Below are 15,760 nucleotides of genomic sequence, written 5' to 3' on the forward strand. Positions count from 1 at the left end.
AGACACAGGGAGAACACACCACACTCCTCACAGACAGTCACCCGGAGGAAACCCACGCAGACACAGGGAGAACACACCACACTCCTCACAGACAGTCACCCGGAGGAAACCCACGCAGACACAGGGAGAACACACCACACTCCTCACAGACAGTCACCCAGAGGAAACCCACAGACACAGGGAGAACACACCACACTCCTCACAGACAGTCACCCGGAGGAAACCCACGCAGACACAGGGAGAACACACCACACTCCTCACAGACAGTCACCCGGAGCTGGACGCAAACCCACAACCTCCAGGTCCCTGGAGCTGTTTAACTGCGACACCTACCTGCTGTGCCACCGCGCCGCCCTCCATTTTGTTTTTATTTATTTTTAAATATATTATTTTTTGTTTTAATTTCTTTCTTTATTTATGTAGTTAATAGCACTATTTTAAATTATTATTTTTTTACAATGTTTTTCTTGCTATATAACGATTATAGTTATTATAAATACTGTTATGCTCATAGATGTTCTTTGTAGTCCATCTGTTGCTCTGCATATCTTGACTTTATTACTTCTTTAAAAGTCAAGATCCACCCTAGGAGGACCACCACAGAGCAGGTCTTATTTGGGAGGTGCCTTCTCCATCTCTTTTTTTTATTTCTTTTTACATTAATACTGTTCCCACTAATTGGTCACTGTTTAAAACACAGCTCCATTGTTGTCAGAGACATTAGTTCTTGTACATTTGTTTGTTAGTCATCAACCAATTCTTAATCAGTTTTTTCCGAGGACTATGCCCATAGCACCCTGTTAGCTGTTCTTAGTCAGCAATCCCACTGAGCTGTTTGAAAACCCCAGCAGCAATGCTGTGTCTGATCCACTTTTGCCAGCGCAACATTAACTAACAATGAACACATCTGTGTCACTGCATTGCTGAGAATGAGCCAACATTAAAAAACCCTGCTCTGTGTGGGTCCTGATCATAGAACAACAGAATGAAATAGGCTTAGGATCTATGCAGTACAACTCTATGACATGCGGTACGGATATAATGGACCACAAGTGTTGAAACAATGAGGTCATTAAATGCTTAGGCTTATCGGTGTATATATAAATTCCATTCATAAATTCTCTTTACTACAAGGCTTGTCTAATTGAGATAAGGAAAAGATTACTCAACACTTAGGAAAAAACATCCTTCAAGAAACCTAGCTTCTTCTGAAGTTTCAATGAAGTGACAGAAAATGATCTGAAGACAGGAAAAGAAAAAACAAAACAAAACACAATACTCTCCATCTCTAAAGATTCTCTGTCCCATACTCTAAAAGGGTTAAATAATGTATTTAATGCTTTATTAGGAACAAGAGCAGCCTCTGTCTTTGAATTGAAATTTTAAGGATTCAAGTTTAGTATTCAAACTTTGTCAGCAAAACAATGCAACAGGAAATGTTTTATAAGAAGAAAACATATACATGTTACCAAACACCGCTTTGTGTCTGAGACTACATTTAACACTAGCTGAGTAGAAGAGTGGCTCTTAGTGAACTAGTTCCAACTGGCTGGCAGAGAAGGGCAGTACGCCACTCACATAGTAAGCAATGCCCAGAGAGAGTAGAGCAATTACCACTAAGAGCAGGAGTACCCTCCAGAAGCCCAGATCCTCCACAAACTCCTGCCAGGTGGATCGAAAGCTGGACAGTACACCCTCACTGTTCTGCAAGTTGGGGTTCAGCAGTGAGTGGCTCTCCATAGCACTAGGAATCAAGGATTAGCATTAATCAATGAATATGGAAGAGAAACAGCATTTGCTGAAGCTGCAGGAGTACAAAGAATTTCAGGTTATAAGAATGCTTAAGAAAAAATTCACAATAGAGTGAGTGCTGTAAAATGAGCTATTGGCACTGGTTTAATGTGGCCTCAGCTGAGTGTTGAAGATCAGTACAATAGTACCAATATCTCAGCTTACAGCAAACACCTTGAGTGTATTATTGTGATAATACCACCATTCCTTTATTTCTGTTTATTGATCATTTTAAGATAAAGGGGCCACAAAATTTTGATACAACTGATGAAAACATTCCGTTTGTTTTGTAATATTTAATGTAAATGTGTGTTTGCGAATGTTAACAAACATGGCAAATGCATTTAATTAATTTAAATAACTGCTAGCAGTTACAGTAACTGTGACTATATTCAGATGTTCCCAGGAAATAATCTTTCTATGAGAAGATTAATAAAGCAGGATATGGTTTGATTTATAGCTTGGGCAGAAACACCACACTTTAGCATTAAAAAACCTTAAGGAAGATTCCATATGCTGCATGAGCCTATATTTACATTTACATTTATGCATTTGGCAGATGCTTTCATCCAAAGCGACTTACAAAAGAGGATCTAACATTCAAACTACAGCACGATTTATACAAATTACCTTACACTGAGTGCAATACGCAGGAAGTAATAAGTGCATTAAAGAAAGACTTTCAGTGCAAAAGATACTCTCGGAATAGCTGGGTCTTCAATGATTTCTTGAATGCGGAGAGGGTTTCTGTTGCTCTGATGGTGCTGGGAAGCTCGTTCCACCAGCGTGGTACCAGAGATGAGAATAGCCTCGACTGACCTGTACGGGGGGTTGGTCGTGTTAGTTGGCGCTCCTTTGAGGAACGGAGAGGGCGGGCGCTAACGTATGGTTTTAAGAGTCTATTGAGGGAGATGGGAGCAGAGCCAGTGAATACTCTGAAGGCCATCATTAGTGATTTAAATCTGATGCGAGCAGCTAAGGGTAGCCAATGCAGCTCAACTAATAGTACATCTCTAACATGAAAAGATTTCTATGTCGCTCCAGATATGAACATCTGCCAAATGCCTTAAATGTAAATGTGGCTCTAACACAAATGTGGGATAATTTGAACAAGGCATTAAGTCAACCAGACAAAATTCACAACAACCTGGGTCCATCCCACTTACCTCTCACTCTCAGCCATCTGCATAGTCTCTAGTTTGGAGTGGGCCCCTCTGTTGAATCCTTTCACCTCCTGCTCCTCCAGACCCTCCAGCAGTCGAATAGCATCTTTATTCACCCCTCGCCGCTTTGCCAGAACCAGAGGAGTTGACCCATTATGATTACTGCTCAAATACAAGACGACATGTATTCATGTCTTCAATAGTAGATCTTTAAACACAGGAACACTATGTCATTGACAAGCTATAGTTATGTGAGTTGCTCTCCTTCTTGTGAACACAATGTATTCTTTCATTCATTCATTATCTGTAACCGCTTATCCAATTCAGGGCCGTGGTGGGTCCAGAGCCCACCCGGAATCATTGGGCGCAAGGACACCTACGGACACTTTTTTGAGTCGCCAATCCACCTACCAACATGTGTTTTTGGAACTGTGGGAGGAAACCCATGCGGACACGGGGAGAACACACCAACTCCTCACAGACAGTCACCCGGAGCAGGAATCGAACCCACAACCTCCAGGTCCCTGGAGCTGTGTGACGGCGACACCTACCTGCTGCTCCACCGTGCCGCCCTACAATGTATTCTTTAAGATCTAAATTAACTTTTAAAAGGCATTCAATAAGACCATTCTAATCATCTCACCAGATGTCGATCTTGAGACCATTGGAGACAAGGAACTGAATGGTGTCTACATGTCCACACAGATGCAGAGCAGTGTTGCCTTGGTAATCCGTGGCCAGCAGGTCAGCTCCAAACTTGTGCAAGAAGCGGCAGATCTCCACATTGCCTCGAGCTGCTGCTAAGTGAAGGCCAGTGCGGCCACGGTTATCACGAATGTTGGGGTCACAACCAGTCTCCAGGAGGCGCTTGGCAAATGCCAGGTCTCCATCAATACAGGCCTGCAGTAATGGTACGCTGGTCTGCGACGAATCATTGATGAAGACATATGACATGTCCGAGTGGGTCTCTGAAAATTCCAGCGTACCTAACCAATGTGAATGATGTGGATTAGAACTGCTATATGACAAGACACTTAAACATTATTTGTAAAAGTGCAACTTTCAAAAAACAAAAAACGCAACTTTAATTTCATGCATTACTCACTGCAGTCTTCAAATGTAAGTGGGAAAATTTGAAACAAAATGCCAGAGGTTGGTAGATAATTTTACCACATTACATTCAGCTTTTACATTTAAGTCCAAAAAAAAAAAAAAAATAATAATAAAAAAAAACATAGGCACTTTGCCATCCTTCTTTGAGAGAACAGGAAAAGCCCTGGGGTTTTTTAATTGCATTTAATTTGATGAGGCGCAGGGTGTCATCAATTAATGTCATCTTAAAAAGAAAGATCCAAGTGTCTTTTCCTGTGGATTATGGTGTGTGCTTGTTTCTGTTAACTTCACACAACCAGCATCTTCAGTAAAATCTACATCTTCTGTAGCTAGATGCTTCCAAAATAAATACACTGAAGCCACACCGTTCATTTAAATGAGCTGATATTTATGATCCTGTGTTACCTTTTTATTTGCTTAGTTAAACTACTTATTCAGTGCTTGATCACGGCGGTTAAAACAGAAGAGAGTTCATTTACATGTGTCTCTCAGAAAAATCGGCATAATGAAAATTTTGAGATAAAATACATTTTCAAATGTTTAAATGACTGCTTATAGGGGGATGGACAGATAAAAGATGAGGATATGAGCAGTAAAATGTTGGGTGCACTGCCTTAGCATCAAGCTGTTTGTGTGTCTTTCAAGCTCTAAATTGCTTTATGTAGAAATAGCCACGTTGTTCCCAAATTAACAAGAGTTCACTAATTTCACTAAGTGTTCTGAATAACTGGAAACATTTCGTGATGATAACGGTGAAAGTGCTCCATTCAGTAAAAGCCCCAGGGAACCCACCAGCTGCTCTTCGCCAGACTCTAACCCATTTAGCAGGTTAAACTACCAAACAAAGCTAAACAAATTCATAAAAGACTATCAGCAGTAACTCTACTGTTGTGGCGCAAGGAAGTTATTTAGCTACCTGTTTAAATGCTCCAAAACAGAAGAGAAAAATAATATTCCGCTCAGTGTCGCAGGAGGTTTGTTTATTTTAGCGCTGAAGATACTGCAGTATCTCGGCACCATACCATCACACTGCCATCTGTCGAGCTGGAGGATTAACACTATGGAATCAAAAAAGGGTCAAAAAGATTTTGAGCTTGTGAAACAATACTCACAATTGTAACGGAATTTGTGACTGTGTTTGAGCCACTGCATACACCTAAAATTTAAATCCACAAATGTATTGGAATGCACAAATTTAAAACAACAACAACTATAATAATAATAATAATAATAATTTAAATTCACAAATGTGAAAAAAATATTTGTAATGTATAGAAATAATTTTTAAATGTGCAAAAAGATTTGCATTTGTAAATCAAAGGTGTAAATCAGTACCTCTCTCAAACGGCTTAAAATGTGCCAGAGTAAACATTTCTGAGGTTCCAAATGTGACAGTGGAAGTTTTTAAATGTGGTGGAAAAAATACATACATTCACCTTAAAAAATACATTTAAATAAATATACATTTAAAGCTGCTCTAAGATATTCAGTTAAAACACTTTATTATACCCCAAGGGCGTAGTGAACAAAAACATGGTTTTGATATGTGACAGGACCAAATCTGTCAGCTTCTGCCGCATCATGCTTTCCTTAAGCCATTGGTTGATAATAGACAGGTATTTCAGGGTGAGATTTCAGACTTTTGATTGGCTAATGCAAGAAATGACTGCCAGTATTTCCGCCTACCCATTACACCCATTTGTTCTCCGGGATGTTTTATGATTGGCTGATGCAATAATGTTTTACAGTATCTCTGCCCATTCATTACACCCATTTGTTCTCCAGGCGGCAAACACACATACAATACTGGAACATTAGAGTTTTACTGTCCTTCTTTTCTGCCATGAGTCACCTGAAATAAAGCCTGAAATATTCATTCAAGACTCAGAGCTGTTCAGACAATGACAGAATGTTATCATTACACTCATGTCTGACTTGATTGCTTTGATTTTAATTAATTAATTAATATTATTATTATTATTTAGCTGCTCTTACTAGTAATACTACTTTTCCATAAATATGGATTCATGTTAATGCACACCTTTAAACAATTCTACTTAAACTACTAATGAACAGTGATATTTAGACTTAAAGACAATTGTCAATCATAGATGAGTCTAGCTAAGTGTGCACTGTTTATGTTCCCTCAGCTTTTATGCACACACAGTTCATTCTTTAATTTTTCATAAGTGTTATGTCAGTTTATGTAAAATGGCATGAAAGACGCAAATTAACCTAGAAGATCGAGGCATTTAGACACAGAAAATGTGATGTGATTATTTATTTGCATTTAAGGGTAGATAAATACGTAATGGGCCACATGAAGCTGTCTGGGACGTTAGAGGAAAACACTGCTTAGGAACTATTACTACAAATTCAGTAAATGACAGTTAAATAAGGAATTGTTCTTTAGGTTCAATACTTTATTTGATAAGGATCATAATTATTACACATTGTGTTCATTCTGGTTAAACAATTGCAATAATACTGGTAATGTATCTGTCCAGGTATGTGCTATTCCTAAATATTCCTAGATATTCCTGTGCGAAAGAGAAGTTGCACAACTAAACAAAATTCCCTCAAGTTGTGAAATTGTACATCAGAGGGTATCAGTGTCAATCTTTGAAAATAAAGAGAAATGCTAAAATATTCTAAAAGTTTTTCTATGAAATGTACAAGCCTAAAAAATCCATTGTTTTGCAAACTGAAATCAATTTGTTTACATACAAAAATTACACATGATACAAAAATGGAAAGTATGTACTCAAGGCTACCAAAGAGAGGTTAAGAGGCTTAGTGCATATAGTGGTTACATGGTATGATGACTCTTAAAGAGACTCAAAAACAAAGAAAAATCTGAAAATTGTTTTGATGTAAAAGAGTCCTCATAAAAAAGGCTTTCTTTCAGATTTGAACATTGAAATTTGTTTCAGGAACCAGAAGCAAAAGTGTTAAGCTTAAAAAAAAAAAATATTTACATGTCTGCAAAAAAAAATGGCATACTTTAAACAGTGTTGGACTGAGAATGTTGTATTTAATTAAAGGAGATTAAACTGTATTTAATTTGATGACACTTGGTAAGGCACCAATTAAAACCTGAGTCACACTATGTGACTGGATGTTCTGTAGATAAACCTCAAGCTCAGATCCCTCTGTGCTGAATGGGTTGGCCTGTATCTGACAAAACAGCAGTCAAAAAGGAGCCACATTACATACTGCAATTACTTTTAACCCATATATTATCTCAGGACAATACAATAAGCATAAATATATATGACTTTAAAAATATTTCAAACGTTAAGCACTAAGCATAACATCACTCAGAAAAGTGCTGGTGTGGCCCTCTGCCCAATGAAATTACAAACAAGAGAAAGTGGTTTGTTTTTTATTTACCAAGCAAGGCATCAAAATACCTTCCAAACTCAGGTCAGATTAATATTTGGTCATATGTCTATTTTATTAGGTAAGTTTTTAAACATATGCATTACACATGTTAGTGAATGATTCTTGAAAGAGTCATTGATATCTAGCTGCTTTCTGGAAAAAATAAAATAAAATCAATCATATAACAACAGTCAACATGTTGTACCATGTACATGTATTCTTGTTCTAGGTAAAAGCTGCTGTATTGAATATAAAAAAAAAAAAAAATAAAAATAACTGTGTTTCCTGCTCACTCCATCCAGTTACCTTCCTACATTCATGGACCATATCCACGCTAATGTAGTGTAATATGCCTTGGGGAGACAGGTGTATTGATCAGTCTACAGCCCCCAAAGTAGTTTGGGTGATCAGATTTATATCTGTATTAAACTCATCTGTGTGCATTGCACATGCACACTTATATTTGTGTATAGTATTTGGATATGCTATATACCAGCAGACGTAGCAGAGTTATGTACACCTGCAGTTGCACATTAATAGTTCAGTGCTGCCCGTTATGGATTTGGGACACTCTCTGAGGTAGCCATGACTATATAGGACAAAAATTAAAAACAGATAAAAACAATTTTTTTTTAGCACCAGATTTGATAAATCAAATCTCTTTTCATTGCAGGGGCTCTACTTGCACTTCCAAAGCATGACTTTGTAGAAGACACCATGAGAAGGGCTGAATAAAGTCAGTCAGTCAACATTTATTTCCGTCTGATGCATTTCTCTCCTTTTCTCTCTGTAGTCTCATCATTCATATGTTATTTAAAAGTCCTTTTCTCTTGAGTGTATTCGGGCTACAGGACCTTCATGCAGACCTGGCAGCGGCTGATGCGGGCACGGTACTGGTCACCTTTCAGCGTCTCTGACTCTGGACCTCGTACAAACTGCCTGTCCCGGTCTACTGTGGTCAGCCAGAAGCTGTGTTTGTTGTTGAAAAAAAAGCAGGTGCCTCTGGCTCCATTGCATTCAATGAAGGGGGTGGCACGGAAATCTTCTAAGCAGGACCCAGGAGACACAAGAGACTGTCCACCTCCCTCTGCACCTGCAGCCGTATGCTGACCACAAACAAACAAATACATATTAGCAAACAGTTTAATAAAAACAAATTCAGTTGCCTTTCAAGGCCAATTCTGAGGAATTGTTATTAACATAAATAAATAATATACATTTCATTCATTCATCTATTGTTTGTAACCACTTATCCAGTTCAGGGTCACAGTGGGTCTGGAGTCTACCCACAATCACTGGGGGCGCAAGGCAGGAACACACCCTGGAGGCAGCGCCAATCCTTCGCAGGGCCACACACACACACACACGGACACACACATTTTGAGTAGCCAATCCATCTACCAATGTGTGTTTTTGGACTGTGGATGGAAGCCAGAGCACCTGGAGGAGACCCATGCAGGCACAGGAAGAACACACCAAAGTCCTCACAGACAATCCCAGGACTCTGGAGCTGTGTGAGAGTGACACTACCTGCTGCAACACCGTGCTGCCATAATATACTTTTATATGATGTAAGTAATATACTTTTATTATGTACCAAAAAAATAGTGCTATTTGCCTTTTGCTTGCCCATTTTAAAATAGAAAATATATTAATTTTATTTATTCAGTAGTGTTTCGGGAAGTAGCTGTAACCCTGCTGTTGGGATCATTACTATGAGGATTTGATTGCATTCAGTTATAAGAGCACTGTGGCCATGTACTGATGTCAGCTGATTAGTTCAGGATTAAAAAACTCCACTCCCATTCAACCACTATTTAATAATAGTGGTATTAAATAATGTTCCATTACTCCGGAGAATGCAGATCCATTGCTCAACAGCCCAATGCTGGGGTATTTATACCCCTCTAGCCTATACTTGAAAATGGACATGGTGACCATAAATTTAGGGGCAACTCCAAAAGGATATCCCATTTCATGTCATGCTTTTCTAAGGACAAGATTCACTAATTGTCCATTCTGTCAGCTCCACTGACCATACAGGAGCACTTCGTAGTTACCGCCTGACTGTCTTGCTGCTGTGGAGGGAGGTTAGTGCTCCCTCATGCATCCATTTCACCATTCTACACGCAGACGTCAGTGGATAATATGAAACGTGCCTGGATATGTTTCCTGAGAGAACATGGTAAGACTTTTAATTCCCCATCTTTCAAACCTCAATATATTTAAATGGCCACTCTTATATATAATCTTTACTATGTTTATTGTTTGTATAATCAGATTGATTCTGGCCATTTAGTTAGAAAATGCAAGTAATGTTATTTGGGAACTATAGTGTTAGCAAGCCTTTAACCAGCAAGCTTAAAAATCTATCTTGTCTCAAGTTGTCATGTCTGTTTTCCTGACCATGTGCTCTTTTAGCACACGGTTATGTTTGTTGTTGTTCTAGTCCCGCCTTTGTTCCGCCTCCTCATCTGTGTCATTTGTTTACCTGACCCCCCCCCCCCCCCCCGTGTGCTGTCCAGGTGTATTGTGTCTGTGTCTTGTATTTAAGTTCCCTTGTGTCTCTCCTGTTGGTCGGTCATTCGTTCTTCCCTGTTATGGTCCATGTTGTTACCGCTGTCTCGTTATCTAGTCTGTATGCCTCCACTGTTTATCCGTCATTGTTTTCCAGTCATCGTGTTTCCTTTCTGTCGAAGTCTATCCGTTTTGTTATTCTTTTGTAAATAAAGTTTGTTGTGTTTAGCCTGACATAAGTTTTTTTTTTTAATTAAGTGGAGACAAAGGTTTTTGTTATTCTCATATTTTTACTTTGATGAAGCCAATGCATTAGTATTAAATAAATGTTAATTCAGATTAAACCAATGAGATATGGCTGGGTGCTACTGTGTGCAATAACGTCGTTTTTGCTTTATGTACATTCACAAATCTTTGTTCTTTCAGAAAAAAAGAACAACAGATGCTATCTGTTTGTAAGTGCTGTTGCTAAATGCACTTTGTTTTTCAATTATAAGTTTTTATATAAAGTTGTTTTTACCTGTGGACATTCATTTTTTATTTAAAATAAGTTCACTGCAGAGTGCAAACAGCAGAGACATTGTAGACAATAATAGTGCTAAGTAAATGTTCATTTATGTTCAACAATTTTGAATCTTCATTATTAACTAAAATGTATTTGTTCTAGCAGCATCTGAGCTCAGAAGGAAAGTTTACACTCGAACCTACTGTACTAGATAGGATACATATTCTGTCAGTCGCTCAGGATAAGAGCATCTGCTCAATGCTCTAAATGTAAGAGGCATTTGAATACTTTAAGACATCTAGTCTACTGGTGAGTGAAAAAGTGTGTGTCTCACCATCAGGAAGGAGTATCCGATCCACAGACTCCTCCAGCCATTGGGACAGGGGGGTATGGTGGTGTCCTGGCTGTGAACCGCGACTGCCTGTGAGGGAGCTTCACACACTGCACAGCGGCTGATGTAGTCAGTAATCTGCTGCTCTGCCACAGGCATCATGGGAATGGGGGCCGTGGTGGACAGCCAATAGGATTTGTCATTGCGGCTAGCATAGTAACACAGCTCATTAGCGGTGCAGTACAGGAAAGGGATGGTGCTGAAACGGGGCAGACAAGAGCCAGCCAATCCTAAGAGAGCATAAAACAATGTGGAGGAAGGCCAGGACAGAGAAACGTGTGGATAACCATGCACATAAAGATGGATGGGGACTTCTGAGTGCTTCAAATCTGTGTACCTCCATATTATTAGTAAAATCATTTTAGATTAAGTGTAATATTGTCAACTACCCAACAGATTTCTAAATAATACACTGTGGCCAAATGTTGTGTATACATCCAACATCCTTTTTAAAATCGCCCCGTGTGCTGCAGTAAGAAACTATTTCTCTGGGAATGTGCTAGACTAGATATGGAAACATTTCTTTCAGGTTTCTTTTATGCAAACAAATGTGGTATGACGGTGATGTTAGATTATTAATTCTGCATCACAAAAGCCACTCCAATTTATCCCAATGTTACTTATTTTATTCCTACAAAAAACTATGATGCAGCATCTCACATGCAACCTACTGTATCTTAATATGAGTATTTAACATTAGTTGTCTTACCCAAGTCCTGGTTATGGGCTTTCTCTTGTCCCTCTACATAAAGTAGACTGTAGCCTTCCCACAGCTGGGCCATGCCCTGAGGGCACATGGGCACCTGAACAGACTGGCTGTGCTTCACCAGTGTATAGCCAATCCCAATGCTACGTCCAGGTAGACCTGGACGACCTGGAGGACCAGGTTTACCAGGAAAACCTGGATTATGGAAAGATATTGAGAGAGAAACAAGAAGTAGTGAGATTAGCAGGATCAGAAGACACTGGAGAGAAACTGAGCAGAGCAATAAAATGAAACAAGACTATGGGCAGTATAAGATGAGAAAAAAAAATTAGTTCTAGATGCATTACCTTACCTTACTTTAGTAGGTATGGTAGGACTTGAGGTTCAGATTTGACTTCTTTATTACACATAGTATAGTATTAATATGAAATGCCTACAAACTTGTGCATGTATATTGTTAGAATGAATATATAATATAAATATATATATATAAAATTGCTGCTGAAAATAGTAAATAGTGTTAAAGCTACCTTATCAAATCAACTTTGCACTTTTAATTCTATAAAATAAGTTTGATTATAACTTGAAAATATATGCAGATCCACTTAACAATACCACCCCATCACTTAGAGTTTACCTTGGTAACCTGTTTGTCCTTGGAATCCTGGGGTTCCAGGGTCTCCAGTGAATCCTGGACTCCCAGCAGGACCTGTGCGGCCAGATATCCCTGCAGCTCCTTGCTTTCCTTTGACACCTACAGATTTAAACCATTTTAAACACAGGATGCCATTTATTTTTGATTTAGTTCTTCTTTAGTTCCTCATTGCATAAAAGTATGTACACACAGACAAGTGGATAACCAGTGATAACTGAACTGACAAAATATAGTATGGTATTCAGTTTAGTGTACGATAGACAGCCTGCATTAAAAAAAACTTTACTTTTTTGTAATTGCAGTGTGCTCAGATCTTTGTCCTTATCCAGCCCGCAGTGTGATTAGTTTTGCTTGTGTCTATAAATGCATTGTGATTGAATATGTATATGCATAACGCATTATGTGGCATTTTGGCAGATGCTCTTATCCAGAGCTACTTAAAACGTCACTGGTATTACAGATAGGTTAGGTCTGTATCCAGGTCCACACATGGGAGCCAATGGTGTTACCATTGTAACACACCAACCACATTGCATTGGAGCCTTTTCATAACCTCATTGTTTTGATCATCACCTGTGAATAGATGCAATGCAGATTGTAAAACATTTATAGCCTGAGCCTGAAGTCCTCACTGTTACTTATAAGGTGGAACACAATAATTTAAGGACAAGATTTAATTTGAATGATCAGAGGGAATATTACATTCAATCAATATATGTAGGTAGAAGAGGAAATAGAAAAGGTCAGATTTAAAAACATGATATCTTGATTGCATAATAGTCTGATCACCATGATCAGATGTTAAGACCAATTTGAGTGCAATAGATAATTTAATGCAATAGAGTTAAAGTACATTGGAACCTTTACTAACCAACGCCTCTACTAACAAACTTTCCAAGATACGAACCGGGCATTTGAATATTTTTTGCCTCCACCAACAAACCATAACTCTAGAAATGAACCCTAGAAACAAGCCGGCAGCGGGAAATAGCCACTGACCCCAATAGGCGAGTCTCCCAGCGCGCCCAGACTTGAGTGAGATTTAAAGATTAGCAAATTGTAGTTTTAGCAATTTTGCATTACTGTAAATAGCAGACATCGAAATTCGTGCTAAGTTAATGTCTCCCCACATTCACCCGCCTACTCTCCGTTATTCCACCCACCCCCACCTCCCGTCATACAGCCAGTGCCTGTGTTACTCTTCCAGCCAGTCGTCACGTCTTCAAGGTAGCGATGTGTAATCACTTAACGTTTTTATATCTTATTTATTATTGTTACCACTGTATTTCTTTATTTTTAGTAATGTTATATGTATTTTTTTTTTACTAATTTGAGAGTTTTGTAAACATCAGTGCAAAAAGGGTGAAACGAACTTTTCCACTTACGAACCGGGTCACGGAACGGATCAAGTTCATAGGTAGAGGTTCCACTTTATATATAAAAATTAATAATTACACTAAACAGGCAAGAGTTAAGGGCTGAAATATTTTAAGCAATTAAAAAACAATTACTGGTACTTTCTAGTACATTTTATGTGTGTTCTAAGTAACTACAATATCAAACCAGATGGAAAATAATGTGAAAGCACACCTGGACGTCCTGGTGAGCCAGGCTGGCCTCGAGATCCTTCTACACCAGTAGAGCCAGGGTTTCCCTGCTGACCAGGATCACCACTTGGCGCATCAGGCCCATCTAACGGTGGATAGAAAACTCCTGGAAGTCCTGGACTACCAGGTTTACCTAAGAGAGAAATAAAGGATAAGGAGAGCAGAAAATAGCAGGGAAAAAAAAAAAACACTTTTACATACATATTTACATAGAATACTTTCTATTCTAGTCTTTAATGTTTTTAGACAAACTTTTTATTCACTGACCTTTTAATCCTTTTTGTCCTTTGTTGCCATAATTTCCTGGATCTCCCTGAAAGCCTGCACCTCCGTTTAAACCAGCAATTCCAGGCTCACCCCTTACTCCTGAGTATTGAAAAACAAATATATTATTAATTAGTTTTGTCAAGGGTTTTTAAAATATATGGAAGTCATTTTATAAAAAATGTTTTACACAAAATATAATCTCCAAACTAAATATAAAGAGTCAAAGGAAAGAAAGCATGTTACTAATGCATGCTAATATATATGTTGTCTATTTTGTTGTCTTTTTGTGGATTTTGCTGAAAAAATGTTTGTAGATATATAGATGCTCATAGAAGCAAGAGATTTCAGAATACATTTATCAGCAAAAAAAGATTATTAAATTAATGTATGCTTTTTGAGTTTTTTTATTTTGCATGAGCAACTTTTTCTTTTTGATTCTTAGAATTTTTTTGCAGATTTTATTCTTTTGTTTAAAACATTTGGCAGAAAATGACTCCATAAAAATACAGTACTTATAGTATCTGTCACGCCCTCATCTCGTCATGTCTGTTTTCCCCGACCATGTGCTCGATCTCAGCACATGGCTTTGTTTTGTTGTTGTTCTAGTCCCGCCTTTGTTCCACTTCCTCGTTTGTCTCATTTGTTACCCTGCCCCCTCGTTATCTGTCTCAGGTGCGTCTCGTCTGTGTTTTGTATTTAAGTCCCCTTCCTTCACTTCCTTTTGTTGGTCATTCGTTCTTTGTATCGTATCTAAGTCGGTTATGTTATCAAGTCTGTCTGTCTTTGTTTGGTTATATTCTTTGTAAATAAAGCACTGTTTTAGCGAGTGCATCCGCCTCAGTCAGTCCACCCCACGAGCCTGACAGAATGACCAACCCACTTCAGGACGCAGCTAGCACAGAGAATCGGTTTAACAGGACTGTGGAATGGAGTAGCCGGCTCCGGCAGATACACGCCACAGTGGCTCAGCGCCTTCGGCTCCAGCGCAAGTCGTAGGAGTCGGTGAAATAAGCGGGCTGGAGTCTCCCCCTTGCTGGTGGATTACCCCCTCGGGTCCGGGGAAATTTTTTGGGGGTGGGGGTTGTTAGCCTCCAACCGCAGGACAATGGAGGTGAGGCTAACAGGGGCGCACCTCTGGGGGATCCATGTTTGAAGAAATCCCTCAAGAGTGCGCCCATCAGACCCCCTAAACCCTTAACAGCTCCAGTGCGGGACGTCGTCGCAGGGCCCCCTGCCTCCGTGGACGTCGTCGCAGGGCCTCCAGCTCCCAAGGACCTCTTAACAGCTCCTGTCTCCGTGAACGCGGCGCCCGCAGCCGCTCCTGTCCCCGTGAAGGCGGCTTCCCCAGCCGCTCCTGTCCCCGTGAAGGCGGCTTCCCCCGCCGCTCCTGTCCCCGTGAAGGCGGCTTCCCCCGCCGCTCCTGTCCCCGTGAAGGCGGCTTCCCCCGCCGCTCCTGTCCCCGTGAAGGCGGCTTCCCCCGCCGCTCCTGTCCCCGTGAAGGCGGCTTCCCCCGCCGCTCCTGTCCCCGTGAAGGCGGCTTCCCCCGCCGCTCCTGTCCCCGTGAAGGCGGCTTCCCCCGCCGCTCCTGTCCCCGTGAAGGCGGCTTCCCCCGCCGCTCCTGTCCCCGTGAAGGCGGCTTCCCCCGCCGCCCCTGTCCCCGT

The 15,760-nt window shown here is 39.9% G+C and overlaps 2 protein-coding genes across 3 annotated transcripts in view; both read right to left on the minus strand.

Moving 5' to 3' along the window:
* Positions 1-108: 108 nt before the first annotated feature.
* LOC136707806 (ankyrin repeat domain-containing protein 46) lies at positions 109-5,109 on the minus strand. Its single transcript, XM_066682066.1, has 4 exons — positions 4,984-5,109; positions 3,598-3,940; positions 2,958-3,116; positions 109-1,744 (listed from the first exon to the last, which is right to left on the minus strand). The coding sequence occupies exons 2-4, from the start codon at positions 3,906-3,908 to the stop codon at positions 1,528-1,530; spliced, it is 687 nt and encodes a 228-aa protein (XP_066538163.1). The 5' UTR covers positions 3,909-3,940; positions 4,984-5,109; the 3' UTR covers positions 109-1,527.
* A 1,374-nt stretch (positions 5,110-6,483) lies between these two features.
* col4a6 (collagen, type IV, alpha 6) overlaps positions 6,484-15,760 on the minus strand; it is a 127,669-nt gene continuing 118,392 nt past the window's right edge. For both annotated transcript variants that reach the window (XM_066681240.1, XM_066681241.1), the window contains exons 40-45: positions 14,100-14,198; positions 13,816-13,965; positions 12,208-12,324; positions 11,574-11,765; positions 10,808-11,094; positions 6,484-8,557 (exon numbers count right to left, since the gene is read on the minus strand). In XM_066681240.1, coding sequence (XP_066537337.1) covers positions 8,297-8,557; positions 10,808-11,094; positions 11,574-11,765; positions 12,208-12,324; positions 13,816-13,965; positions 14,100-14,198 — 1,106 coding nt within the window. In that variant the 3' untranslated portion in view covers positions 6,484-8,296. The remainder of the gene's footprint in view (positions 8,558-10,807; positions 11,095-11,573; positions 11,766-12,207; positions 12,325-13,815; positions 13,966-14,099; positions 14,199-15,760) is intronic.

The sequence above is a fragment of the Hoplias malabaricus genome, chromosome 9 (genome assembly GCF_029633855.1).
Source record: "Hoplias malabaricus isolate fHopMal1 chromosome 9, fHopMal1.hap1, whole genome shotgun sequence".
Taxonomy (NCBI): domain Eukaryota; kingdom Metazoa; phylum Chordata; class Actinopteri; order Characiformes; family Erythrinidae; genus Hoplias; species Hoplias malabaricus.

Excerpts from the sequence above, each read along its gene's own strand:
- LOC136707806 (XM_066682066.1), bottom strand. The coding sequence starts at position 3,908 with ATGTCATATGTCTTCATCAATGATTCGTCGCAGACCAGCGTACCATTA. Across the intron at positions 3,117-3,597 it reads GGTCTCAAGATCGACATCTG|TAATCATAATGGGTCAACTC; the intron begins GTGAGATGATTA and ends GTATTTGAGCAG. Across the intron at positions 1,745-2,957 it reads CAGATGGCTGAGAGTGAGAG|TGCTATGGAGAGCCACTCAC; the intron begins GTAAGTGGGATG and ends CTTGATTCCTAG.